The sequence below is a fragment of the Manis pentadactyla genome, chromosome 10 (assembly GCF_030020395.1).
Source record: "Manis pentadactyla isolate mManPen7 chromosome 10, mManPen7.hap1, whole genome shotgun sequence".
Lineage (NCBI taxonomy): Eukaryota > Metazoa > Chordata > Mammalia > Pholidota > Manidae > Manis > Manis pentadactyla.
This window is the reverse complement of record NC_080028.1, coordinates 14921696-14948048: the sequence shown is the minus strand read 5'-3', so window position 1 is coordinate 14948048 and position 26353 is coordinate 14921696. Positions and strand designations below refer to the sequence as shown.

The 26353-nt window shown below is 36.6% G+C and overlaps 1 protein-coding gene across 7 annotated transcripts in view; it reads left to right on the top strand.

The window, feature by feature from the left end:
* RIC8B (RIC8 guanine nucleotide exchange factor B) overlaps positions 1-26353 on the top strand; it is a 94659-nt gene that overhangs the window by 46524 nt on the left and 21782 nt on the right. For 6 of the 7 annotated variants that reach the window (XR_008991919.1, XR_008991917.1, XR_008991918.1 and 3 more), the window contains exons 4-8: positions 1392-1486; positions 10323-10551; positions 11282-11377; positions 15799-15943; positions 24808-24952. Coding sequence is in view for 3 of the 7 variants with exons in the window: in XM_057486440.1 (XP_057342423.1) it covers positions 1392-1486; positions 10323-10551; positions 11282-11377; positions 15799-15943; positions 24808-24952 (710 nt within the window). In the remaining 4 variants the exon portion in view is untranslated. The remainder of the gene's footprint in view (positions 1-1391; positions 1487-10322; positions 10552-11281; positions 11378-15798; positions 15944-24807; positions 24953-26353) is intronic. The other variant, XM_057486439.1, reaches the window with a different exon arrangement.

The following is a 26353-nucleotide window of genomic DNA, read 5'->3' as shown; positions in this document are numbered from 1 at the left end:
TCCTTATGGCTTATTTCAGCTCCATCCCTCTTACCTTTTGTTTCCTTCCTCCCTTTTTCTCTCCCCTCACCTTCTAATGTTTCATTGAAAATACTAACCACTTTCACATGTATAACCTTTAATCCTTTTATAACCCTAGCAATCTCATGTTTGTGAAGATGCATGTAGGGGAAACTGGTCAGAGAAGCTATATGACTTGTCTGAGGTCACAACCTAAATTTCTGACTTAAAGTGTAGTGCTTTTTCCATTATGTCAGGATTTCATTTCTACCAAATATACAGAAGATGGTATCATGTTTAAATTATTGTCATCCATGTTACGAGTAATGAAAGTAGGTCCTATTGTTTTTTAGAATTTGTAAGAGACCCGTCTTCTTCCTAGAATGGCTGAGTTATATGTATGGATATAGGTTACATATGTATAATATGTCAATACATTTTACTTCACATACAAAGGAAATAAGTCAAATAAAAGTTTAAAAAACTTTAATAGCTTTTGAAGTATTGTAGCTTTCATGAAGTATAGCACATCCAGGATGTCTATCATAATTATCATTAATTTCATGTCTTCTTAATGACTAAAAATCTGGAAGAAGTGAAATATGACCTTGATGCAGATGATTAAAATTAGGCCCAGGTTCTCACGGAAAATGAGGAGGTAAACTAAGGGATTATGCACTTGTTTCCTTATTATCTTCCTTAGCTTATTTTCTACTATTCCCTCTGACTCTTTATGTGTTTTTAGTACCACTACCAATAAGTAAACAATTGGAAAAAACAGGAGATTAAGTTCATATCATTTGATTTTTACCACTTGCTGATATCTCTGGGGCAACTAAGAGATTAAGAAGACTCATTAAAATGAAGGTGATAGATTGTGGATTTTAACCAGTTGCTTTTGGAAGTTAATAGATGAGACATTTTTATTATTTTATTATGTAAAATCTGCTCTTTAAATGTGTAGTAATATTACATCTGTTTGAACTTTCAGAACAATTAGTGAACTCAAACAGTATACTAGCAAACAAAAAAATCTAGACTTCCTGAAAATGGGAAAGATCCTTAGTTGAATTGAATCTTAAGGTAAAACAAAGTGGGTAATGCAGGGGTACTGATCATGTCTCTCTTTGCCTGACAGGCTGTAAGAAAGTGGCTAGATCACAAATTCGTGGTTTCAGCCATTTCTGAAAGTGTTTATAGCTGTTTATATGAGACTAACTATTCATTAGGGAATTCTTCCTAGAATATCCTGACTTCTACCACGCCCAAGAATAACCGTTTTGGGGAGCAGAAGGGCCATAAGATGATTCCTGGGGTTGTAGCAATGCACCAGACTCCCTCACTAAGGCATTCAATCCCTAATTTTCCCTCCTCTTTTTTCTTTGCTGTAGAGTGATTCTCATCAGTTCCGTGTCATGGCAGCTGTCCTTCGCCATTGTTTACTCATCGTAGGTCCAACTGAAGACAAAACAGAAGAGCTGCACAGGTAGGTAACCTCCGTACTGATATCCCAATGAAGGACATCACCAGTTCTTGTTTTTAAGCATCTGATTTTAGTTCTTATAAGCACAAGGAAGTGAGAATACTAAAATAAATCAGGTAACTAGTAAGTCAGAAATCATTACCATGCCCTGATGAGAAATTTTTGTTCTATCCTCTTTGACTTTGTTGTAGTGAACCCCAACAAGAGAAGAGAAATTTGGCATTTATTGCCTTCAACAATAAAACCTAGAACAACAATAATAGCACACAGTCACTGAATACTGTGTGTGACATCATGCCAAGTGCTTGATAAAGATTAACTCCTTTTAATCATCACACCAACCTTACGAGGTAGTTTCCCTTTCAGTAGATAATTAAACAGGCATAGAAAGCTCAGGTAATTTCTCTTGAGATCACACAGCCCTAATGAGTGAGAGCTTGGATTTGAACCCTGCTTTTAATTACTACACTTAAACTAACACTCTCACTACCGAAAAGGATATCTTAAGCAATATGTATTAACTAAATTGTAAGAAGTTACAAGAACCGGGTCACAGTTTCAAGTATTAATATATAAAAAAAGAGTTCAAGTTTTGTAACTTGCCTGTTAGAACTATTAAAGGACTGCTGTTAAAATGTATCATTCTCTAGGAACAAATGAATAAGTTTAATGCATTTAATGTTTAATGAATAAGTTTAATGCATTTTCTAGTTCTTTTACTTTCTATTCTCTATCACATATGTAGTAACAACACTTCTGACTTTAGCATAAAACTGTTCATGGTAGTTCATTCTGTAAGAATACAAATGGCATTTTAAACAATTCAAATTCAAATTTGCAAACAAATAACTTTGGCATTAAATCTGTTTTACAAATAAATTTAAAATTGAGTTCTCTTAATAGTAGAAATTACCTTTTGAGCATTTACAATAGTCTGACTTCCAAAATATGGCTTAAATAAAACTGTATACAAACAGTACAAAATGAAACATACCTGATTATCTTTATGTACTCTGTCTTGCAAGTCTTCAAAAGTTTGTTTTCTTCCCAATTAAAAAATGTAATTTTTTCCCCTGCGGCTACAAATCAAAAGTTCCTTAATTTTCTTGAGATTGTGCCTTTAAAAAATAAAAAGATTTTATTAGGCATTTGACTCATTGTAATTTTTTTTCATAATCAAGAGACACTAGCAGTCTAGGTACTAAAGCTAAAAGAAAATTAATTTAAAAGCCCAGAAGTAAATTGATTTTTTAAATCAGATATCACAAGTTAAATAGCATTCATACAATAATGTGAGGAGAAAATGTTTTGACAGGAATTGTTACACTAGTCACAAAAACACTGACCCACTATTTGTCGAAAGAGAGCAAAACTGTATAGATGTTTGAAAAATCAGATTTTTTTAAAGTAGTCAGATTTCCTTATTTTCCATTCCGATATCTGCTTTAAATACTTATTTTTCTTAAATTTTAAAGATATTTTTCTTTAAATTTGCTTTTATTTAAAAGTTGCTTTAATAAAATACCTATTAGTTACACTGTAAGTAAGAAGGAATATCCCTAGAGACACAGACAGAATTTATGAGTATTTCTTCAAGGCTTTCCTGGGAGACTGAGGTTGCTGCTGACTTCAGTTTATCTGGCCAAGGCCCTGCATGTCCCTTTAATCAGAATTTAAGTCATTAGTATCATTTGAGCAGTAATGACTCTAGGCCAGTCCATTTAAATATAGGAAAAACTACACCAACCTCAAAGGGCTATTTTAGGAATCTTGCTGGAATTGCAATATCTACTAAATTCTGCTTGTTTGTAATGATCCTGAAAACAGTTTCTGTGTGTTTAAGGCACAAATTAAAAGAAAAAAAAGGAATGTTTCAAACTAAAAACTCATACCATTTTTTAAAGTTTGTATTTTGCACATTTGATTTGTTTTAAGGGAAAATGTAATGAAATAGGTAAACCAGGATAGTATAGTGTATGCATGATGGAGTATCATCAGACTCAGAGAGTTGTAATAATGATTAAGTGAGAAATCAATAAAGCTCTCCAGCCACAGCACTCGGTGAACTCTCAGTAAATCCACAGTACTCCCGCCACTGCTGCTTCTATTATTATAATAAGCATATTGACTTTTAGATACAGTATTTAGTTCCCAGTCTTTTTAAAAGGTGCTTCTTGGTTTTGGTATGTTGTTTAGGAACTTATTTCTGTGTATATCCTGTGATCCTGTAGAGAGATCTGATTTCTGTTCATGTAAGTTTTTCTAAAGCCAGGAGTCTATTAAAGTGATATAAGAGGCAAGTGAGTAAAAAATAGCGTGGCAACAGCTTTTTCCTGATATGTTGTCTCTGTAACAAAGAGCCTTTTTTTTCCCCAGAGAAATCAAGAGGACATGGACATAAAGATAAAATGAGTTAGCTGACAAAGACAGCTGACCTCGACCTTTATTTCCACTAATCAGTATCTTAGACGGTTTTTAAAATCAATTTGTTCTGTTTCACTTCCTTTTTTCTATACTACAGTAACAAGGAAATTGTTGGTATCATCCACCTTTGCTACAATAAGGACATCCTAATTCTGTGCATCTGTACTATCTGCCTGAAAGTATTTTCAGCCCTCTTGTCCACAATCAATAAGCTTAGGCATAAACAGCCAAAAAAAGTTGTATTTGGATGTGGGCTTGATTTTGTTTTATTTTGGAGAGAAAGGGGGAAGATGGGGATGGCCTGTACACCGGAGAGGAGAGGAGACAGAAGGGGAGGACCAGGTCTGATTTAATTTCTTTTACCCTCTCAGTCTAGTTTCTTTCACTTAGTACATTGGTGCTACAAAGCACTTTTTTTCTTTTTTTTGCAGCTAAAAGAACCAGTGTGTCTTTAAAAAATACTTGCCTCCTTGCTTTTTTTGTTGTTTCTTTGGTCAGACCAATTTATTTTATCTCATATATTGAAGGAGACAGTATAGTACCTAATGACACCCCATTACAATGATAAGCATAATGTCTTTTTTCCTCATCTTTGTTGAGAGATATTTGACATAAAAACATTTTTAAGATGTATGGTGTTGATTTGTACTTGTATATTGCAAAATGATTACTAGCATAGCAGTAGATAAGCATAACATCTTACACGTGGTTGAATTTTAATAAATGTTTGAAAATCGGATGATTTCATTTAGGTTTGTATTTATTAACTGATCACTTATGATGTGTTAAGCACTATGTTAAGCTCTAGAGCAACACTGATAAATGCAGTACGGTCTGTGTTCTCTAGGACTTACCAACTAGTGGGGAAAACAGACTTGTAAGTAAGTAAGTTCAATTGTTTTGATGAGTGTTGTGTCGGACATGACCAAGCTTGTGTAGGTGTACAGAAAAGGAGAGTTTAGTTTGCTGGAGAGATTGGGCCTAGGGGGTTTTATTTTGTTAGGTTTTGTTTTGTTTTTCATTAAAGCTCTTAGCTCTTTAGCCTGATTCTCATTGTGAATAACAGTTATCTCAGTGAACAGGTATTTTCTGAACTATTTGGCTGAGCACCATGCTAGGTGCTTAAAGGACTCCACAGTGCATACTGTGGAGAAACATAGAGTCTGGGGAGACAAGCCATAAATATTATGAAAAGTTAAATAATAATTCAAGATAAGAATAGAAGCGATATCACAAGATAGTTTTTGAGTACCTTCCCAGTGAATTAATTATCCAAATAATAATTGCTAATAGAATTCAGAGGACAAGCTCACTGTGGTCTAGCATGAGTAAAGTCGCCTGCACTCCTGTCCTCCCTGTTCTCCATCCTTGCGCAGACCTCTGGTCCCCTGATGATTCCTTTTTTCTTATCTATAAGCTCCCTTTCAGGTTTTCTTTCTTCCCTCTCTATCCCTCTCTCTACTCCCTCAATGTCTGCCAGTCTTCAAGCACCCAACCCCAGATCTGTCAGAACACCTTCTTTCTCCACTTCTAAACTCAGGCTGCTCAGTCCTGTGGGAAAGTTTACCTAGCCTGACAGATTGGTCCATCCTCTCCGCTGCATACAGAGTTGTTTCTCAAAAAGCAAATCTCTGTTTAGGATCCTCTCATGGCTGCCTGCTGTCTTAATGATTGAGAGCAAACTTTTGTCACTATGCATTTATTAATCTGCAGCTTCATCTGGGAAGTGTATGTTTCCCTAGCTTCTGCACCTGCTCCTTTGCCAGCACAACTCTCGTGTAAAATTATCAGTAACCTATTTGGCCATAACATACATCTCATCATGGCAGTCCCCTGTATAGTACCCCCACTCTCCACGTGCACACATGGGCACACACTGTTCTGGTCTTCTTGCCTGCTAAGGCTCCTCCTTTAGAGGCCTTGTCCTTTGCTTTACACTTCAGAACTTATTTTCAGTTCCCCAAAGACACCATATTCTCTCATTCTCCAGATTTTTGCTATTCCCTCTTATAGTGCAATATGTCTACTGTCCAAAAGCTCCTTAATAGTTGCCATTTCCTGTGTACTATGCAGAGTGTTTGCACACCTTTTTTTTTTTTCATTTACTCCTCACATCAGCCTGGTGGAATAAATTTATTTCCCTTTACTTTCCATATAAAGACACCAAGTCTTAGGAGAAGTCATGTAATTTGCCCGAGACATGCTTTTACTAAGAGCCAACCTAGATTTCAACCTATTGTTCTAGAAATTATGTTATGCTGGCTTCTCTTAGGGAAAGGACTATATTTGATTTATTTTTGTCTATTTAGCACCTAGCACAAGTCATAGTAAATATTTGTTGAGAACGAAGTGAAGTTTGTGTTAGTCTTAAAGAATGAGAATGCTCTAGGCAGAGAAAACATGGACAAACACAGAAATGAGAATATCTATAGCAATTCAGAGAACAATAACCAAGTTACTATGTCAGGTTAAAAAGGCACACTTTGCTGAGAGCAGCATTCAGGGTTCTCTCCATCCATAGCTTATCCAAAGTTTTCTTGACACTGTCCTACGTGCTGCTGCTCCAGTCTTCTGTTGCCCTTTGCAGCAAAACTCCTCTAAGCGTGGACTGTCTGTTCTTCTACTGTTCTCTCCTGGATCTAGTCTACTCAAGCTCCGGATCTCCTAGTCCACCACAGTGGCCATTATTAAGGTCACTAGTGACTTCTGTGTGCTAAATTCATTGGGCATTTCTCAGTTGTCATAGTACTTGATTTGTCCATATCATCTGACAAGGTGACAACTCCATTCTTACGTAGACACTTTCTTCTAGGATACTATACTATCTTGGTTTTCCTCCTAACTCCCTAGTAGTAATTCCTCCCTCTGCTCCTCAGCCTCTAAGAGAGCGCTCTAGGCTCAGCCCTTACAGTCTTTCAGTCCACTCTCACTCCTTTACTAATCAAATCCAATCTCTGTCTTTAAATATCACCTACATGCTAATGGCTCATCAGTGTAGCTCTAATCCAGATCTCCCTCCCTGAACTCCAGACTCTTACAGCTAAATTCTTACTAACATCTCTACTTGGAAGCCTAACAGATATCCCAAATGTTACATATCCAAAACTGAACCCCTCCCCCAAAAAGCTGCTTCTCCTGCAGTGTTTCCCATTTCGGTTTCGGGCAACTCCAGCTTTCCACTTTCCAAAGCTAGAACCTTGGATTCTCACATTCCACAATTAACCGGTCAGGAAATCCTTCAGAATGTATCCAGATCTAACTTCACTGTTACTGCTCTGTTTACCCACCTGAATTATATAGAGTAACACCCTAGAATGATCCTCCTACCTTTGACCTACCTACCAACTGTTCTCAATGCAGTAGCGAGAGCAACCCTAACATAAGTTAGAGTACCCTGCAGTGGCTCCCAGAAGAAAACTGAAGTTATAGTAGCCTGCAGAATCAACCTGCGCCCCATACCTGTTTTCCTATCCTTCTTTGTATGGTGTTTCAGCCAAACCAGCTTCTTTGCAGTTCCTCAAACTGCCATTTCTCCTGCCCCTCCAGCCTTTGCTCTCGCTCTTCTTCCTGGAATGCTGGTTCCTCAGGTAGTCACATGGCTCACTCCCTAACTTCCTTTAAGTCTTTGCTTAAATGACACCATCTTAGTAAGGTCTGCCCTAACCACCTATTCAAAATTAAAACCCACCTGCTCTATCTTACCTCTAAGAACACTTAACATCTTCTAGCAGGCTATTCAGTTACTTTTCATTGCCTCTTCTCTGCATGCTGGAAAGTAAACTCCAAAGATGCAGGGATTTTTCTCAGCTTTCTTCATAAAACGCTCCTAAAACAATGCCTGACACAAGTAATTAATAATTACTGAATTGAGTTAGGTTAAAGTAAATTTAGATATTTACATTTGAAAATCTTTTGGAGATCTTAAGATTCATCTAAGTAGATTTTTCAGACATGAAGAAAGATACGTGAGCCCCAAATAATAGAGAAGATACATCTGACCAGGAAGATTTGTTAATAGCTGTGGACCTACATGTACCATTATCATGCTCCTCAATGTCATTTGGTGTGAAATTATGTTCAGTCCAGCTTTGATACAGGACTGGATTTTAGATTGCCTCTCCTCTCCCACAACTAACAAGGCTTTAATCAGGAAATTAAGGAGCTCTAAATAGGCCTTGCTTTTGAATCTGCATATCAGGAGGGGGCTGGGAGTATGAGTGGGAGGATGTCATGTCCTGGTGATTAATGATCTCTAGGAAGCTGAAAAGGGGAGAGTAATATACACAGTATTTCTACCCCCTGGAGCAGGAATGCAAACACCATTGTGCGGATCTGTGCATAGTCACTGACTTCCTGGAAGCTGGAGAATTTCATACACTCTTCTACTACAAATAAAACTGTCAGAGAAGTGACAGAGCTCAAAAAGCTGGTTGTCCTTACTTAAAAAGAATAGCTCAAACACAGTGAGCCAGAAAATTAATTTTGTAGTTGTTTGGGAACCCAGTTGTTCAATAAGAAATGAGAAAATGGGAACTTTTCTTGAAAAGCCTAAAACCTCCAAATATTTGTTGAATCAAACTCTATATACGGTTTCCTAAATTTACTGGATTCCTGAAAACTGCTTATTTCAAATGAATATAAAAGGAAACATTCCTTTGTAATGAAATGCATCGCCTTAAAACTTTTCAGTGTGGTCTCTGTGGTGGATTCAGAGAATCATGCTCTCGATGGACTCCAGAGTCCACTGCCCTGTGTATTGGGGAAAAAAATCCTAACATTTCACAATGGCTTATGCAGTTGAAGAAAGTAATTCTAAGATGCAGTTCTTCTGTCTCTTTTTCTTTTAACCCCAGTGAATCTATGCTATTTAATAAGTTTCTAAAGGCTCAAGTGAGAAGTGAAACATTTTTAACTATAGATGTTTGCAAAAATTGTAAAGTTTTGTGGAAAAAGCATTCAATTTTCAGCCAATACAATGGGATTGTCACTGTTTGCAAAATACGGGCCTTTGTTTAACAGTAGTAGTAGTAATAGCAGCAGCAGATTTTTAGTGGGGAAACCAAGTAACTTATACTTTACCAGGAACCATTCATTCATAGGACTTGTTAAATTATTTTTATTTTTGATTCAGATTTTTTTGATGCCCTTTGCATTACCACTCATCGTTCTGCATTGTCTAATTTTTAAACTTTGATTTCCTACAGATTTTTTTTTCCATCGTATATAAAGAAAGAAAGGAAATATTCATGGGAAATGGAACAACACTTTAAAGGAGATAACAATTTCTGTTTTTTGGTTGTTGTTTATTTTGTTTCATTTTTAAGGTTGCCACTATAATCTAAATTAAAAATAACTACGATGGTCTAAATTCAGACAGCATCAGATAGATTAAGCCCTGAATTTGGATTCCAAGTGGTTAGACTTTTAAATTACACTTGCAAGAGTTTATTTTTAGTCAGGATGTGGTTATTTTTAGATTTGCTTCTCTGTCACTAGGAAATGTAATGCCTGTCTTTCCATTGTTGTTTATCAGGAAGTTCTGAGGTACGGGCTTATAAGATCCAGTTAGCACAGAACACTGCCTCTCCTTTTGGATGAAAGAATATGAAATAATGCATGAAGGAAAATGTTAATTGAGAACATCTCTAATTTTTAAATTGTTAGTGTCATTTGAATCTCTTACACACTAAGCCACAGAACAAGATTCTTAGGGAATACCAAAAATGTAAGATTTGGTTCCCCCTACTGGTGTGCATCCCTGGCTCATGTATTCATTAAGACATAGCAGAAAGGCCTAGGAGAACAAAATAGCTATGTTCTCTTCTCTTAAAGAGACCTGGTGATGAGAGGGCAAGCAAAAGCTCTGTTACCCATGTCCTGCAAATGGCTTACCAAAACACGGATGATCTGAAAGTTGTATTTTCTACACCTATAGAGAACAAAACTTAATCCTACACCATTTGTTTTTCAATGTTGCTGCCTCTGTGATGCTGCTTATGTACAGTTTCTCAAATGCTTTACATTGTAATCTAAGGAATAATAAAACACCAACTGGCTCCACAGAAGAATTTAAAACCCCAAGGAAAAAGTGCAAAGCTAGCATTGTGTCATAATAAAATTAAAGAGCTGGTGTTAAAGTTCACTAATTCCTCTTTTAGCATTTCAGAAAGTGACATGACATCATCTGATCATGTGTGTCCATTTAACATCTGTTCTTTCTAATTTGTCATGTGTATTTAAAATAGTTCTCTTTTATTTTCTGTCTCTTAGTCAGTAAATGCCAAGTAGTATTAAAGGTTCATTTTGAAAAAGAATTTTAATTGACTCCTAAAAGTCACTTCTGAACTTCTTATGTTTGCTTTTTAAAGGACGATTCAATCAAATTAAAATATCATATTTTTAAATTGCTTTTCAGTAATGCAGTCAACCTTTTAAGCAATGTTCCGGTCTCTTGTTTGGATGTTCTCATTTGTCCATTAACCCATGAAGAAACAGCCCAAGAGGCCACGACTCTAGATGAACTGCCCAGTGATAAAACAGCTGAGAAAGAAACAGTTTTGAAAAACAATACCATGGTATACAATGGCATGAATATGGAGGCCATTCATGTTTTACTCAATTTTATGGAGAAGAGAATAGACAAGGTAAGGCTGATAAAATGGAGGCTTTGGGAAGATAATTCTAAAGAATGGAAATGTGCCAAATATACAAACATCCCGGGACATGATTTTTAAATTTAAGCTTTTAAAAATAGTTGACATCTTACAAAATTGTGCTCTGGAAAGCATTTTATTACAATATATTATAAATTGCTGAAACCAAGTGGAATTATTTGTTTAAAGCTTAAAATTGTGTTGATGGAACACCAAAATTGTGACTAGTGTCATAAAGCAAAGGAAAAATTCATTACTTTTTCATGTAGGTATTTTTTAAGTCCTACAAGTGAAAATCATCCCCCATAAAAACTTGGTGATACTTTCCCTAATACTTAAGACATCTTTTAAAAAATTGTCAGTTTTCCATTTGTTAGGAACTGCTTATTTTCTCTCATCTGACACTTGCCTTGTCAAGTAACTATATTAAAAGGCAACAAGGTAATATGGGTGGGTCGCCAAAATTTTTTGCCTCATTTAAGCCTGTTGGCTGAGCCACTAAAGATATTGCCCAAAAGGATCAGAGTAGGCATTTAATAAACATGAGGATAACTGATAGAATGGAAATATTGTTAGGAAATAACTTTTAAAATAGTTTATAAAGCTTTGGTAACATAAAATGTCTCTCCTCAAAAAAGGAGTATTAATATGTTGAGTTACTTGAAGGAAAGTAATACCTTTAGAAACTAAACTAATGTAGCACATGTGGTTTTCTTTATAGGGAAGCAGTTATAGAGAGGGTCTAACTCCAGTTCTCAGCTTATTAACAGAATGTTCCCGAGCTCATCGAAACATCAGAAAATTTCTCAAAGATCAGGTAACAGCTTAATGCATATTACATCTCAAAGTTAAATCTTCTTATATGAATTTTTTTTACCATAAAATTAATGAGTTGAGGTTTTCGTAATGGTTTTCTCTCAGAAAGTCAGGAACCAGAGAAATTTATTTTAATCTTTGAAATCTTCCTAATCCAGAAATAAGTGATTTTACATATCTTGTTGAGTTCATTCATTTATTCATTCATTTAATCAATAAATATTTATTGAGATCCACTATGTGCTGTGTTCTAAGCATTGAAAGACAAATGAAGTCTCTGCCCTGTGGACTTTACCTTATAGTTGGAGGACAAAAAGTAAACAAATAAATATATGATATAATGGCAAATAGTAATAAGTCTTCTGAAGAAAGACATGGCAGGGGAGGGGGAGGCTTAGGGGACGAAGGGAGGGCCTTTCTGAGGAAATGCCATTTGAGCAGAAACTTGGGTAAATAAGAAAAGGATCTCTGAGAATATTCTGGGAGAGGAATGTACCACACAGAACAAGTTCAAAGTCCCTGATGAGAGAATGCTTTGGTGCTTAAAGAAAAGCCAGAAGGCTAGACGACAATGCACAAGGGGGAGAGCAGCAGATGACGTAAAAGAGGTAAATAACAGAAAGTTGTTTTTGACTACAGATTCTCTTCTAAGTGAAAGGGGAAGGCATTGGACTATTTTGGGAAGGGGAGTGACCTCATTTATTTTTTAAAATACTGTGGCTACTATATGTAGGATAGACTAGAGGAGTGAACAGGTGCAGGGAGACCAGCCCAGAGAGAACCAGCGATGAAGGTTTGGAGTAGGATTGGTGGTACTTACTGGCCCTGGTAAGAAGGCCTCTTCCACCACTGAGTGCCTCTAGTGTCTGTCTGCACCCGGATCACCGTCTCCTCCATCTCCTGCTCTGTCACACGGGAAGAACTATCCCTGCTGCCTTCTGTGCCAGCCTCTGCTCCAGTCCTGGATCCCTTTACCCTCTCACCTTCCCAAGACCTTTGCTCTTGTGTTTATTTCCTCTCTCTCTTCCTTATGTTAAAACTTTTTTCTTAATGTAGTAGATCATTTCCACACCCAAAACATCTTCCCTCTTAAAAACAAAAAAAACCTTCCCTTAGTCCCACTGCTCAAGCTCTTCTTTATGCAGTGCTTCTCAGAAGACTTTTCTATATTACTCTTATCTTTTTATTCATCTTTGATTCTCTCCACTGTAATTAGCCTTTCATGCTCCACACCAGCCTGCAGAGGTGCTTATCAAAAGTCATCAATCCAGTATTGCCAAATCTAATAGTTCTCAAATCTTTTTTTGTTAATTACCCATAGCATTTTGATGTAACAGAGTAGTCCTCCCTTCTTGAGACAGTTTCTCCACTTAGTTTCCAGGCATAATAGGGAACCCATTCTGTGCAATGTTTGATTGCCCCAAAGCAACATTGTCTTTGTTTCCATTTCTGCTCCCTTGCTGGTCTCATTCAGTAGTCATAGTTTTGGAAATCGTCTATTATAATGACTCTCAAATTTATGTCTCCAGCCCTGACCTGTCCCCTCATCTCCAAACATATAATAAATTGCTTACTCATCTCCTCACCTGGGATGTGTTTGTGGGTCATTTAAATTAAATATATCCCAAGTTAATCTCTTGATTTCCCATCCCCCCACCCTGTTTCTTCCCCTTCTTTCCACATTTCAGTACACAGTACCACCATTCACCCCATTTATTCACTTATTGACATCTAGAATTCCCCTAATAAGTGAGCCAGGTTCATTTTTCGTCTCTGTTTATGGTCAGGATTTAGTAAGTACTTTACTACTTGTAAAATACATTAGCAGATATTGCTGGTAAGGAGAGATTAGAAAATAGGGGCTCTTTAAGGAACTCACAGTCTATTAGGAAAAGAGAGGTTCTGTGAAAGCATGAATAATCATGTAAGCAAACTAGTTAATTCACGTCATTTCCAAGTTTAATGATTTTAAGACATCTACAGTGACTAGGAGGACTTGGTGAAGAATAATAAATGAAAATACTTTAAGTTTTCTGTATTTTAGCTTTCCACACAAGAGATCAAGGTTTAACTAAACTGTTTAGATTTTGCTATCTGTAACCAGAGGACAGACAAAAAAAAAAGCCTATTGGTTGAACAGCTTCTTTATATAAAGGCCTTGGGCCACACATTATGTGGATACAAATGATTGTGAGACCCACTCCTTGTCCTCAAAGAAACAGTACAGTACAGACAAAGAGACACGGCAAGTAAAGGTAACTAAAGGTACAAGGCACAGTACCAAAATGAACTTTCCTTTTGAGGAGGTTGCTGTGGACTGTGATGATCAAGAAAGGCAGAACTTAAAGTAACAGTTGATGAGCTTTAATAAGACTATAAATGGAACCATAGCTAATTAATTATTATGGCCTGTAGTTAATACCAGAATAAATCCAACTCATGTATACTCAAAGGAAATTGATCTTGAGTATTCTGTATTTGGGCAGGTAGACAGAGAACAGATGGTAGAAATCACTGACCCAGGTTGGGTTAGTCTGGGGAGGCTTGTAGAAGAGATGGAGATTCTGTATGTTTAAAAGAGGAAATAGACAAGTTTGTCAAAGGAAAAATTTGTTGGAAGATAACAAAATAGCAAAGGATCCATACATAAGCAGTTTGGGAGAATAGTTAACAATAAAAACAACAAAATTTCATTAAAAAAAACTATTTTAAGGAACCCAAAACGTAGATAACAAAATTTTTGTGATAATCTTTGTTAACAGATTCTGTACCCTGGAACTATAGGCACATGCAACACAAAACCATTATTGTATGTCTCATTCTTCTAGAAATGGTAGATAAATTCAGAATGGTTGGCTGAATCAAATAATAAGAATTTGCTCTGCAATGACTTTGTGCCTATAGAACACAAAGAGCATTGTGCTCTACCCTATCAGAGATACTAAAACATGGATTTTCTAAATACTTTGGGTAGTTACTCAATTTTCTGAGATTGTTTCCATTTTTGTTCACAGCTTTGTCCCCAGTGCCACCAATACTTCCTGATCATTGGTAAACATGCAGTACAGAAAGAGAGGGAAGAAGGAAAGTCAGTTGAATGGATTCAAGGGTCTCGCACAGTGAATTACTATTTGACTGTGTCTATCCTTGTCTCCTAGCAGAGTACCTAGCTTGTAGAAGGCACTTTGTAAGTTCTGTGAATTAATTTACTTTTCCTTCAGTCAGCAAATATTTATTGAACACCTGTAATATTCCAATCACTGAGAGCAGTAAACAAAACAAGAAAGAAACCTTTGCCCCATGGAACTGACTCTTGTGGAAGAAAGCAGACAGTAAAGAAATAAATATATTGTGTGTCAGATGTTCATTAGTGCTATGAGAAAGACTGAAGCAGGGTAGAGGGCAGTGTCAAAAAGAGAATGCTCAAGATTATTTATGTAGGATAGCCAGGAGATGTCTTCTTGTCAGCAGCATTTGACAGAGAAATGAAGGAAGTAGGGGAATGAGCCATGCAGTTTCTAGAAAAAGACTTTCTAGGCAGAGGAGGCAGCAAACGCAAAGACCATGAAGCAAGAAAGTAGCTGGTGTATTTAAGGAATTCCGCGAAGGTCTGTGTAGCTGTAGAGTATAAGCAGGGAGTACGATAGAAATGAAATCAGGAAAATAGCAGGAAGCTGGATTATATGAAACCTAAAGGAGCTGTAAGGACCTCGTCTTTTATTATGAGTAAGATGAGAAGCCGTGGTAATTGGAGAACTTTGAGAACAGAAATGACATGATCTGACTTTGAAAGGATCGTCCTACCTGCTAGGTAGAGAGTAAATCCTAGAAGGACCAGGATGGAATCAGAGACCACTTAGGAAGCTGCGATAATAGTACAGGCAAGAAATTTAGAGACCATATGTGTATCATCTACTACAGCCACTAGCACGCAAGAAGTACTAAATAATTCATAGTCATGTTTTTATTATAAATAAAACTTAAATGTAACTATAGATTTTTTTGGTAAATACTAAAAATGCTGCAGGAAATAAAAGAAGGGAAAAATCATTATGAGTCAGGTTATTAAGGAAGTTTCCATAAAAGAAAGAGAAACTTGACCCAGACTTTAAAATGGATTTTGGCAAGCAGAGGCATTCCAGGTGCTAAGATGAATAAAAAACCCGAAATGGATTTGAATACATCTTGGTGGTATAGTAAAGAGATGTTTCTCTCCAAATGAAATTTCATTAGAGGCATGCAATTATTTCAGGTTCGTTTGTTGTGGTTTAGTTTTATTTAGAAGCAAAACTATTTTTTGAATGTTTTTTCCACTCTTAAACTGAGCTCAATACACATTACAGGACTGACAAGCTGCATGGTGCCATCCTTCCTTACTCTAGTACCCATGATTAAGGATGATTTTTGCCTTTGTTCTGTTAGGTTTTACCACCTTTGAGGGATGTGACAAATCGACCTGAAGTTGGCTCAACTATGAGGAATAAGTTGGTGCGCCTCATGACACACGTCGACCTTGGAGTCAAGCAAATTGCTGCTGAATTCCTTTTTGTCCTTTGCAAAGAGAGAGGTAGGTTAAATTCTCTTTGCCCTCTCCTTTTTTATCTTTCTGAGAGAATTTGGGAAATGTTTCTGTTAGTAGTGGTCATCTCACTCCACTCTTTTCAGAGCTTACTCTTGATCTGTTCTGTTAGAGGGCCGGAGGAGATACTAAAAATGAATCATTTAAAAACATTCTCTGTAAACCTCTGAATTGAGACATGTAAACAGATACACTATCAAACACAGTCACATTTAAACTTTGCCCTCTGTATCCTTAACCCAGACTTCTTCATCTGGATGAGTCACTGCATAGAGCCATTATGAAAAATCTGCTTCAGTAATTCTGTTGCTACTATTCTGATAACAAGGCAGAAGCCCGGGTTAGTTCCCCTTTTTAATTCCTCTTGGAATTAAAGCTACAGGGGTTTTGGGTTCTTCAGTATGAGCTGTATAACACAACATACTGGATGGAAGTACAAAAATGCCTAAGGTAACCCCTTACCCTTGAGATAAGGGTAAGATAGAGGCACAGAGAAATTTAAAAATAAATTTATACTACAGTGTAATAAGTAATAAAATCTATACTACAATGTAATAAATACTATTCTGTGACTATAAATAAAGTGATTGTCTTCTGAGATATATCTAACAGTTAAAATATTTCCTATAATTATATGGGTTATTTGCTCTGCAACAGGCAAGTTCTCCAAACAAGGAACTTTGACTGTTATTCAATATTTTTACCTGTATTTTCTTCAGCTCCTAATTTATAAAGGCAGTAGTATAAAAGTCCCGTCTAAGCAGATTGTATATTCCACCTTTTTAAAGTACCCTGGTTTTGTGAGATAGATAATTTTGAAGTGAAAGAAATCACTCATCTCAAAATCTTCAGTCAGTTAAATTCTCTTTTTTCCCATTTTTTGAGGTATAATTGACAAAATTGTACATATTTTAAAATCTATAACAATGATTTGATATACATGTACACTGATTCTCCCAGTCAAGTTAATTAATATATCCACCACCTTACATAATTACCTTTTGTGGGGGGCGGGGGGAGTGTTAAGATTTACTCCTTCAGCAAATTTCAAGTATACAATACAGTAATATTAATTGTAGTCACCATGTTGTGCATTAGATCCTCAAAACTTACTATTTTATAACTGAAGGGTTGTACCCTTTGACCAGCATCTCCCCATTTCCCCTACCCCTTAACCTCTGGTAACCACCATTCTACTCTGTTTCTATGAGTCTGAATTTTTTTTTTTTAAAGATTCCACATATAAGTGATAAGACTATTTATCTTTGGTTTATTCACTTAGCAGAATATTCTTTAGGTTCATCTATGCTATCACAAATAGCAGGATTTCCTTCTTTGTAATGGCTAAATAATATTACATTGTATATATGTGTATAAACATACACCACATCTCTTTTATCCATTTGTCAGTGAACACTTAGCTTATTTCCATATCTTGACTATTGTGAACAATGCTGCAGTGAACATGGGTGTGCAAATATCGTAGGCTATTGATTTCATTTCCTTTGTATATATACCCATAAGTGGGATGGCTGGTTCATATAGTGGTTCTATTTCTAACTTTTTGAGGAACCTCCGTAGTTCTTTCCACTATGGCTGTACCAATTTACATTCCCTCCAGCCGTGTACAGGGGTTCCCTTTTTGCCACATACTTGCCAACATTTGCCATCTCTTGTCTTTTTGATAAAAGCCATCATAACAGGAATGAGGTGTATACCGCATTATATTTTTGATTTAGTGATGTTGAGCACCTTTTCATACCTGTTGGCCATTTGTATATCTTCTTTGGAGAAACATCAGTTCAGGCCCTTTACCCTTGTTTTTTATTATTATTTCCTTTACCCATTTTTCAATCAAAGTATTTGGGATTTTTTGCCATTAAGGTATATCCACTGAGTTCTTAACCTTCATTTCTGACTGACTGATCTACCCACTTCAGTAACTGTAAGATGGTATATTAGCAACATAATTTGATAAATATCATAACAGTGATGATAAACACAGCTGTTATGTACCAATGGATCATGTGCCAAACATTCTATGCCATAATCTCATTTAATTATCATAAGGACCCTGTAAAGTAAATATTATTATTGTTTCAGTGTCAAAAATGAGGTAACCTGGCACTTGAGAGCCTTTTTGAAACTTACCCAAGGTTGTACAGTTGCTGAGGGCTTAAGCCCAAATTTGAGTCTTATCTTTCCATTCTGCCACGTTTCCTAAATTGTTTTCAACTATTATCATAGGCCAGTTAACATCTGCTCTTTTAAACAGTTCAATCCTTTCATGAGTTTGAAAAAAGACTGCTGTAGCATCTTGGAACTAAGTAGCCAGTATAGTGCCTTGCATATAGTACCCTGTAAATACTAGCTGAACTGACCCAGTTTTTCTGAGGTCAGAAATTAGCTGTTTTTAAAAGTGTAATTATATGTGTGTGTACATAAATCTAAACCACACATATGTGTATCTATCCATTAAAAAAGTTTTATCAAAATATACACCAAAATATTATCCATTGTTACTGCTGTGTGGTAGGATGATCAGTAACTTTTTTTTTTAGTTCGCTGTATAATTTTTTTACAGTGAACATGAATTTCTTGTGTTTTTTTAAAAAAACTTTTAAAAGGGGAAAAATAAAATTTACTTCTATAATTACATATCTAAATATGTAATATATGTTACATGTATAAATAAATCACCTTACTAATAAGCGAGTGTGTGTCATAGCAAATAGGGTATATTCCTTTATAAATGAATTTGTTTCCCATTGGAAATGGTTAGTTTTGTTCCCTCCCTTAGGCCCACTATTTTAGGTTTCCTAGTCCTAACTTTGAATCCCAAGCCAACCTATATTAGCAAAATTGTGTCTTTTCCATTTGACTTAAACAGTTCTATATATACTCAACTGATTTCCCATTGCAATTTGATTTTAAGTTTCATAGCTGTATTCTTCTGGAATAAAAATACTCATTCAACAACGAATTTTTGAGCTAGACCCAGGGAGTACAGAGGTTCACAAGATAAACAAGGTCTCTGCCTTCATGTTATTAATTTCTTATCAAGGGTTACAAACTCAAATGCCTACAAATGTCAGGCTGGTAATAAAAGTAAATCAAATGGACTCGGCCTAAGACGGTAAATGAAAACTGACACTTAACTCATTGTTGGGAAGACAGTAGTTTGGGACGAGGAGAATAAAGGGAACGTGAGACTGGAAAGAGAGTATTACTGCTGTTTAGCTCCCGCTGATTGTTACCAAGAAGGTACAAGTGGCCAGTGTTGCCAGATCTTACAGATTTTTCAAAAGAAGACAGGACTCTGGACTTTAACATAAAATCTCCCAGTTTTTAAATGCTGTTAACTAATTCTAATTTAAAACCTTCTGGCCAAAGGGGAAAAAAGTTTGTAGTCCACATTCAATTTGTGAGTCATTAGATTATGGAGTGTAGGTTGGTTTTGGAGGCACACTGTATCAAAATGAAATAAATTTCAAATAATTTATCAGAGTGGCTGAGCTTTCTTCTAAAGATGTTCAAACCTAAGCTTGAAGTAAAGGTACTATGATCAAGGCTCAAAGGTCAGACCACTAAGTAGAGACAGCAAGTGGCAGTCAGATTGGGTTAGGAACCCAGAGACTAAATTAAGAAGGAAAATTGAAGGGGGTAAGATAGTAAAATTTTATGGCTGACTTGACAAAGACTCATCCAAGTGTCTCAAATACCCATCTGTGCCAGGCTAAACTCTATCTCCAACTGATCATGCCCCACAGATTAACTTATGCTCATAGTACCAGCTTGTTTTGTTGAGCCCTGATAAACCTGAACGTTTATTACCTGCTTTGAAAATGTATTACCTCCTCTTTCTACAGGGTACCAAAAAATAGGCCTTACATAGTTTAATAAAAGAAAGTAATTTGTAAAATGACTCCCTGCCTTTGTGAAGCAAAGGCACCCCCAGCTTTTAATACATTCATTAATTCCTAGTATGTCTTAGGCATTGTGGTAGGGGCTGAACTGCAGTGATACGTAAGGCTTGAACTCCCTCAGCCCGTGGCCCCACGTGTGTATACTTACTTTTATCTCCTTTATCTCAGTCCACGGGAATCGGTATCTGTTTAGCTCAGAGCTGCACAGTCCCTTTCCTGTCGGCCTTTTCTCTCCCTGTGTCCTCAGAAGCCTTGCTCCATCAGTTGTTACCCTCTATTCTCTTGCTTTTTTAACTCTTCTTATGGGTTTTCCTCAGCCTACATACATCTTCATGTCATTGTCCTTCACATCTTAGCATCATGACTAACTAGGTTTTTCTTTCCCGTATCCTTACTACCCACTCAGGCTTCACCTTGCAGCTTGCTGCAAGTTAGACTTTCCACTGACGTTCCCTGAAAATCCTCTCAGGGAGGTTACAAATTAACTCACTTTCCAAAGCAGTGGATATTTTTGTCTTCATCTTACTGCTACTCTTATAGCTGACAGTCTTGACCACTCTGTTGTTTCTGTGCTACCACACACTCCTAGATTCCTTGGACCTACCTCTCTGTTCTCACTCTCCTGCCTTTGTGCACATTTAGTTGCCAGTGTTTTCCAGGGTTCACTTCTGGCCCCTTTCCCATTTTATGTTACTCCCTGAGTAATCTCATCCTCTGCCTGGGCTTCTGCTTCAGCCAGTTTGCTTGGGATTCCCAAATTTGTGTGTCTCTTTCATAAACTATTAAAATAGCCATATCTCTCTGTTTCTGGTCAGATTTTCTTCAGTCAGTCTTCCACATGGCTAACAGAGGGATTATTCTAAAATACAAATAAAATCTTGCCTTTCCCTCTTGTAAAACTTCCAGTGACTCCCTATCACCTGCATGGTAAAATCCAAATTTTACCTGCATGGCCTACCTCTTAGTGTATTCCAAATCCACTCCCACCTTATAAACTTTCTGCTTAATCACATTAAATTCTTTATTCTTGCCTGACTATCCTGCACCAATCTGGGCATAATCTCCGTGACTCAGCAGATGCTGTTCCTTCCGCGTGGCCTGTCTTTGTTAGCATGGTGTACTTCACTGATCTTTGAAGATCAGCGTAAGTATCATCTCCATGAAGACTTCTCTGATCATCCAAGGCAGAGTTAATCATTCTCTGCCATGTACCATTTTTACTTACCTGTTTTTAGTAAAATTTAGTGACATTTGCTATGTTGTAACTCTTTATTTGTTGAACTTGCATTCTAGACCTTGAGTTTAAGTGAGAGATCATGTCTTCTTCAACCTTGGATCCCTTGCCGATAGTAGGTGCCCCAGAAATGTTTGGTGAAAGGGCAAACACTTGTGTTCTCTATGACTGCAGTGTGGCAATGGCACTGTCTTGTGGATTTCTCCATATAAAGGAATAATTTCAGTACACTGTAGGAGAGGAATGTGCCAGGCACTTTGGCAACCTGTAAGATAGAATGATTGGGTGCTATGGAGAAGGTCAGAGGAAGTCTTAAAGAAATGGGAAGCAGCCTTGGAAGGTGTGAGAAATCCACGATGCACAGAACTCATAGATGAGTTTGGAAAAGAAGGCAGAGTTCAGAAGTGAACAACCCTTTAGGCCCTGTTTTAGAACTTGGAGCTTTAGCCTTTAGGGGAGGTGTTAGAGGTTTTATTCAGAAAGGTGATAATATCTTTTTGCTTTACAAAGGTGTATCAGGCAGTTGTGTAGAACAAGGAATGGAGGAGTATGAGACTGAAAATAGGGAGACTAGTTAGAAGAAGCTGCTAGTATAGGATTTCTAAAAGTTACAGTATTTGGGAGGAAAAGGATTATAATTGTACTCATGTAATAGAGAAGAGGGGATGGTCTCTGAGAAGAATTCTTGCCTCTTTGTTTTCCTGCTAAGGCTATTACTGTTACAGTTTGGTTCCACAGTGATACGGTCACTGCTGATGCAGGCCTGACTGCGGTGTGCCCTGTGGTTTCTTCAGCTCATATGTCCTCTGGCATCTTGACACAATGATGGTGAAATAGTTCTTCTCTCAGACTGAATGCTCACTTGTTTCATTTCTGCCACAGTTTCACCTAACTGCGTGGATGATTACTATGACAAAAAATAAACATATCTGTCTGTTTCTTTTCTTTTTAAGGACCACCCAGAAAATCTTTTGTCTTAGCAGCTTGCCTTAATATCCAAGTTCAGACCATTTTCCTTTTATCACTTTCCCAATATTCAATTGGATGTTATATGGTATATTTGAAAATAGACTAAAAAGTAGCTAGAAACCCTACATCAAATAATGTTAATCAGAATGTCACAGAGAACGCCTCTCACTGTGAAGATGTTATAGTTCATTTGTTTCCCCTCTCTCAGCCCCCATTTTTAAATATTTTATCCTATTAACAAAAATTCATTTAATTTCAGAACTATTGAATATAGCCTTATCTATTTTGAAGGCAAGGTGTGTTTTGAACAGCCTTGGTAACCAGAACTATCACAGAGTTGACACATAACGTTTGTTCCAGTGTATAGGCACTAAGTATTATTTTCATGAAAGTGCTAGGAATTTTTACTGTGTCAGCTGGCTTCCAGGAGGATTTTTTGCATAGAAAGCAAGTTATTTAGTGTTCTGTTTACTTTTTAACCTACTTTGGCCTCTTATAGACTCTACATTCTTAAACTATTTTAACCTTTAACTAAATAACCATTGTAGGTGGTTATTTACATTTTGTGCTTTTTTTGATGTTGTTGTTTTGGTTCTAAATATATTCATTTAAACCATTTATTCACATCATCTCAATTTGGACTTTGACAATGTTAGTGAGTATTTCTTTTCTGGAACCACTAAACATCCTTATTTGTTAAGAAAAGAAAAAAAACCAGCCTTATCAAAAACCCTTACAGTGAGATTATCAGTGCCACATGGATTCCAATCTGCGATCCTTTGTCCTCAGTGACTTTGACCATGTCATTAAGGTCATGTCTGACCTATGTGAATAGTAAGAATATCTGTATAACTGGATGTTCACTTCTAATAACCCACTAAGAATTCATTAAATTATTTAAACCACTCCATCTTTCAGAAGCACTAATAGCAAGAGAGAACAGATCAGATTTCCTCAGAAAACTTTCAAATTAGGGTCTTAAGGGGCACCATAATTCACAATCACAATATAGGTAGGTCAAGGGGAAGGCAGTACAGCACAGAGAAGACAGTTAATGACTGTAACATCTTACTACACTGATAGACAGTGACCACAGTAGAGGGAGGGAGGACTTGACAATATGGGTGAATGTTGAAATCACTGTATTGTTTATATGAAACCATCATTAAGATTGTATATCAATAATACTTTAATTTTAAAAAAAGGAAAGAAAGCTTTCACATTACACCAATGTGATCCCTCTTTTATTTCTAATATGATTCTGTCCAGTACCCACTGAAAATTACTAAGAGACCACATTTACGAAAAGGTTTTAAGGTAGAGAATAGTTGAAAGTGACTAGTGTAAACTTTTATCTACTTATATTATTAATTCATGTTTCGTCTTGCACAAATTTCACCAGTCTGCGATACCCTTGGAAAGCAGGACTTCCATTTCTTTGTCCCCAAGCTATCTATTTTCAGTGTCAAAGGAGGTACCCTCTAGTTCAAGTACTTAACAGTTCAGTGAACGCTGTCCTGGACTACTCATCCTACCTAGGTGCGTCATGATTTCATACTCTAATTACACATGTGCCCTTTTCTTACTGACCTGTTTCCTCATCCACTGCCCCTTTCAGGTCCCCAAAGTTATTAAATTGTCCTCCTCTGAATCTTACGCCAGCTTTATTTTGTCTTTTTTGTGGCAAGTGGTCTGAATTACAATAGTATTTCAGATGTGGATTTTACTAAGGCTTTTATATATGAATAAGTTGGTGTTAATGTTTTGTTTCTTACAGTTATCTTTAGGATGACATTTTATTGAAAGCCTTACATAAATTTTGCCAATTTTTATCTTTTGATTGCATATTCTAGTGTTCACCTTGGAATTGTACCTGAAGAAAAAAAGTTCTCACAGATAAAGCTGCTAATGATTGCTTAATGTCTTCCTCAAAGCTTCTTAGGAAGCACCAAAAAAAAAAATTCCTACAGTTCAGGGGTCTCACACATAAGTTCTATGTTTGCTTATTCTGTTCACTGATGACTAGGTGTACTTGCAGTGGAGAGCCACACCAGGTGATTCATTGTTTCTTTTTTTTTTTTTTCTTTTTTCTTTTTTGGTTGACAGATAAATCTAAAATGGTCATTTTACCTAATATTGCCAGGGGAAATAAAAATGAGTATTAATTTTGTGCCAGATACTTTTTAAAGCAGTTTGCATGTATTAACCTATGAGATGGATATTATTATTCCTGTTCTCCAGATTAGAAAATTAGGGTACAGAGCTATAAAACAACTTAACCCAAAGTCAACTACTAGTAAGTGGTGGAGCCATTATTGAAATCCAGCCAATCTAACTCTTGGGCCTTCCCAATCTGGTCTTCATTAACTCTAGTTTCTAATCATCATTTCTCTAAAACTGGCTAAAAAAAAAAAGATTTGTGATCAGAAACTTAAAATACCACCCTTACCAAAGGCCCGGTGGTCTAAAGGCCCAATTTCTGCCACAGGGTATATTCAAAACACCTCCGTTTGAATTTCTGATACCTGAAAAAAGGTGTTTGGTCCTCCAAACGTAGGAGAATTTGCAGTTAGTTTAGTATAATCACTACCACATTTTGAAAACCCCTCAATTTTTAGATTTACTGCCAGGGCATCTATCTCCCACCCCCTTGTGTTGGTGAGTAGTTATGACGATAGTGAACGACCAAGGATTCTTGTCTAAAAACTCTTCTGTTTTCGCAGTGGATAGCCTGCTGAAATACACTGGCTATGGGAATGCTGCAGGACTGCTGGCGGCCAGGGGCCTCTTGGCTGGAGGAAGAGGAGATAATTGGTACTCAGAGGACGAGGACACAGACACTGAAGAATACAAAAATGCAAAACCAAAGTATAGTATCAAGTTTCTTTCCTCTTAACTATGTCTGTGCCTTTGAGGTGGTTATTTGCCTTTCACTTCTTTTGTCCTTCATTTTCCAAGTGTTTCTTTCTTTTGTGGATCTGGGAGCTTTCATTTAGAAGTATTTTTAGAGGCAGTTTCACAGCTAGTGCCTTAGAGACTGACTTCCAGTGATTGAGGAAGGATAATATTTCAAGAAATGTTCTGCTGCATGGTACGTTCAATACGATCATTATCCTCCCCAAGTAGTAAGAGAGATGGTGCCCTTAGGCATTTCCTGTCTTACTCAGAGGGCACTGTTGCTTACTTTTTGGTTTCCTTTCAGCGGTTGAGATTTCATTAAGTATAAGCAAGATCAAGTATTTAAATTAAGTTGATTATTTGATGCTTCAGTCTTTCTTGGAAACATACACATAGGTTCCATACATTCTGATCTTACCCCGTGCACGAAAACCTTATTGGCACATTACTAGCAAAAGGAAAGAAGTTTGGCTCCATAGTAAATTTTAATCAAACACTTAAGAAATCATCTTTTAACAGATGTTTTAGTGCACTGAATAGGCAAAGCAGAGACTTTATCAAGCCTTCCCTAAGTCAGTGCTTACAAATCAAAGACACTAATTCTTTTATCCCAGAAAAACCTACCTCTGCTTCCTTTTGTTACCTCCTATCCTTTTACCCCTCTCAGTCCCCATTCCAGATAAATTTCTTAGTTTTCATTTATTAGCGGCTTTTTGAGCTCACTTTTCTAGTTTTCATTACTGAATGTTATAAGGGTGTGCTCTTCCCTTTTGGCCTTATCAATGATGTTGACATGCTGTGTCTTCTACTGATAGTCTTTTAGAGTGGCTGTGGATCATGAGTACTTAATCAAGGATAGAAAATCATTATCTGCAAAATAGGCCCTTGTTTTAAAAAAGTATACATTGTGCCCTATTGACCTGAAAGTAATGGGTAGTCAAAAGTTAGGTGAAAATATTATTTCCCTAATCAGGCAAATTTATTACTTGTAATATCCCCAAGGCCGTCAGCCTCAGCAGAATCTTACAGAGTATGTCCCAGACAAAAAGGCTTTTGGGGGGGATAAAGCTAGCAGTGACGTTAAGCAGTAAGTTCTTAAGACTGCCACCATTTAGGTGTTACAAATTGGTTATCTTTACCAAGTATTTGAAGCTAAGCTAGAGGAATCATACTTCACTCTTTCCCTAATTATAGAAGTCATCATTCTAAATTAGTCTTGCTTAGCTCTTGATTTTTTCCATTTCATAAACTTTATTTCCATGTCGGTTTAATATCTTGTATCTCTCAGTATCTTAATGTCTTATCTCTCTCCATTGGAGACATTAAAATATACCACTTAAGAACTCTCTTATTGTTAAATGAAGGTAGAAA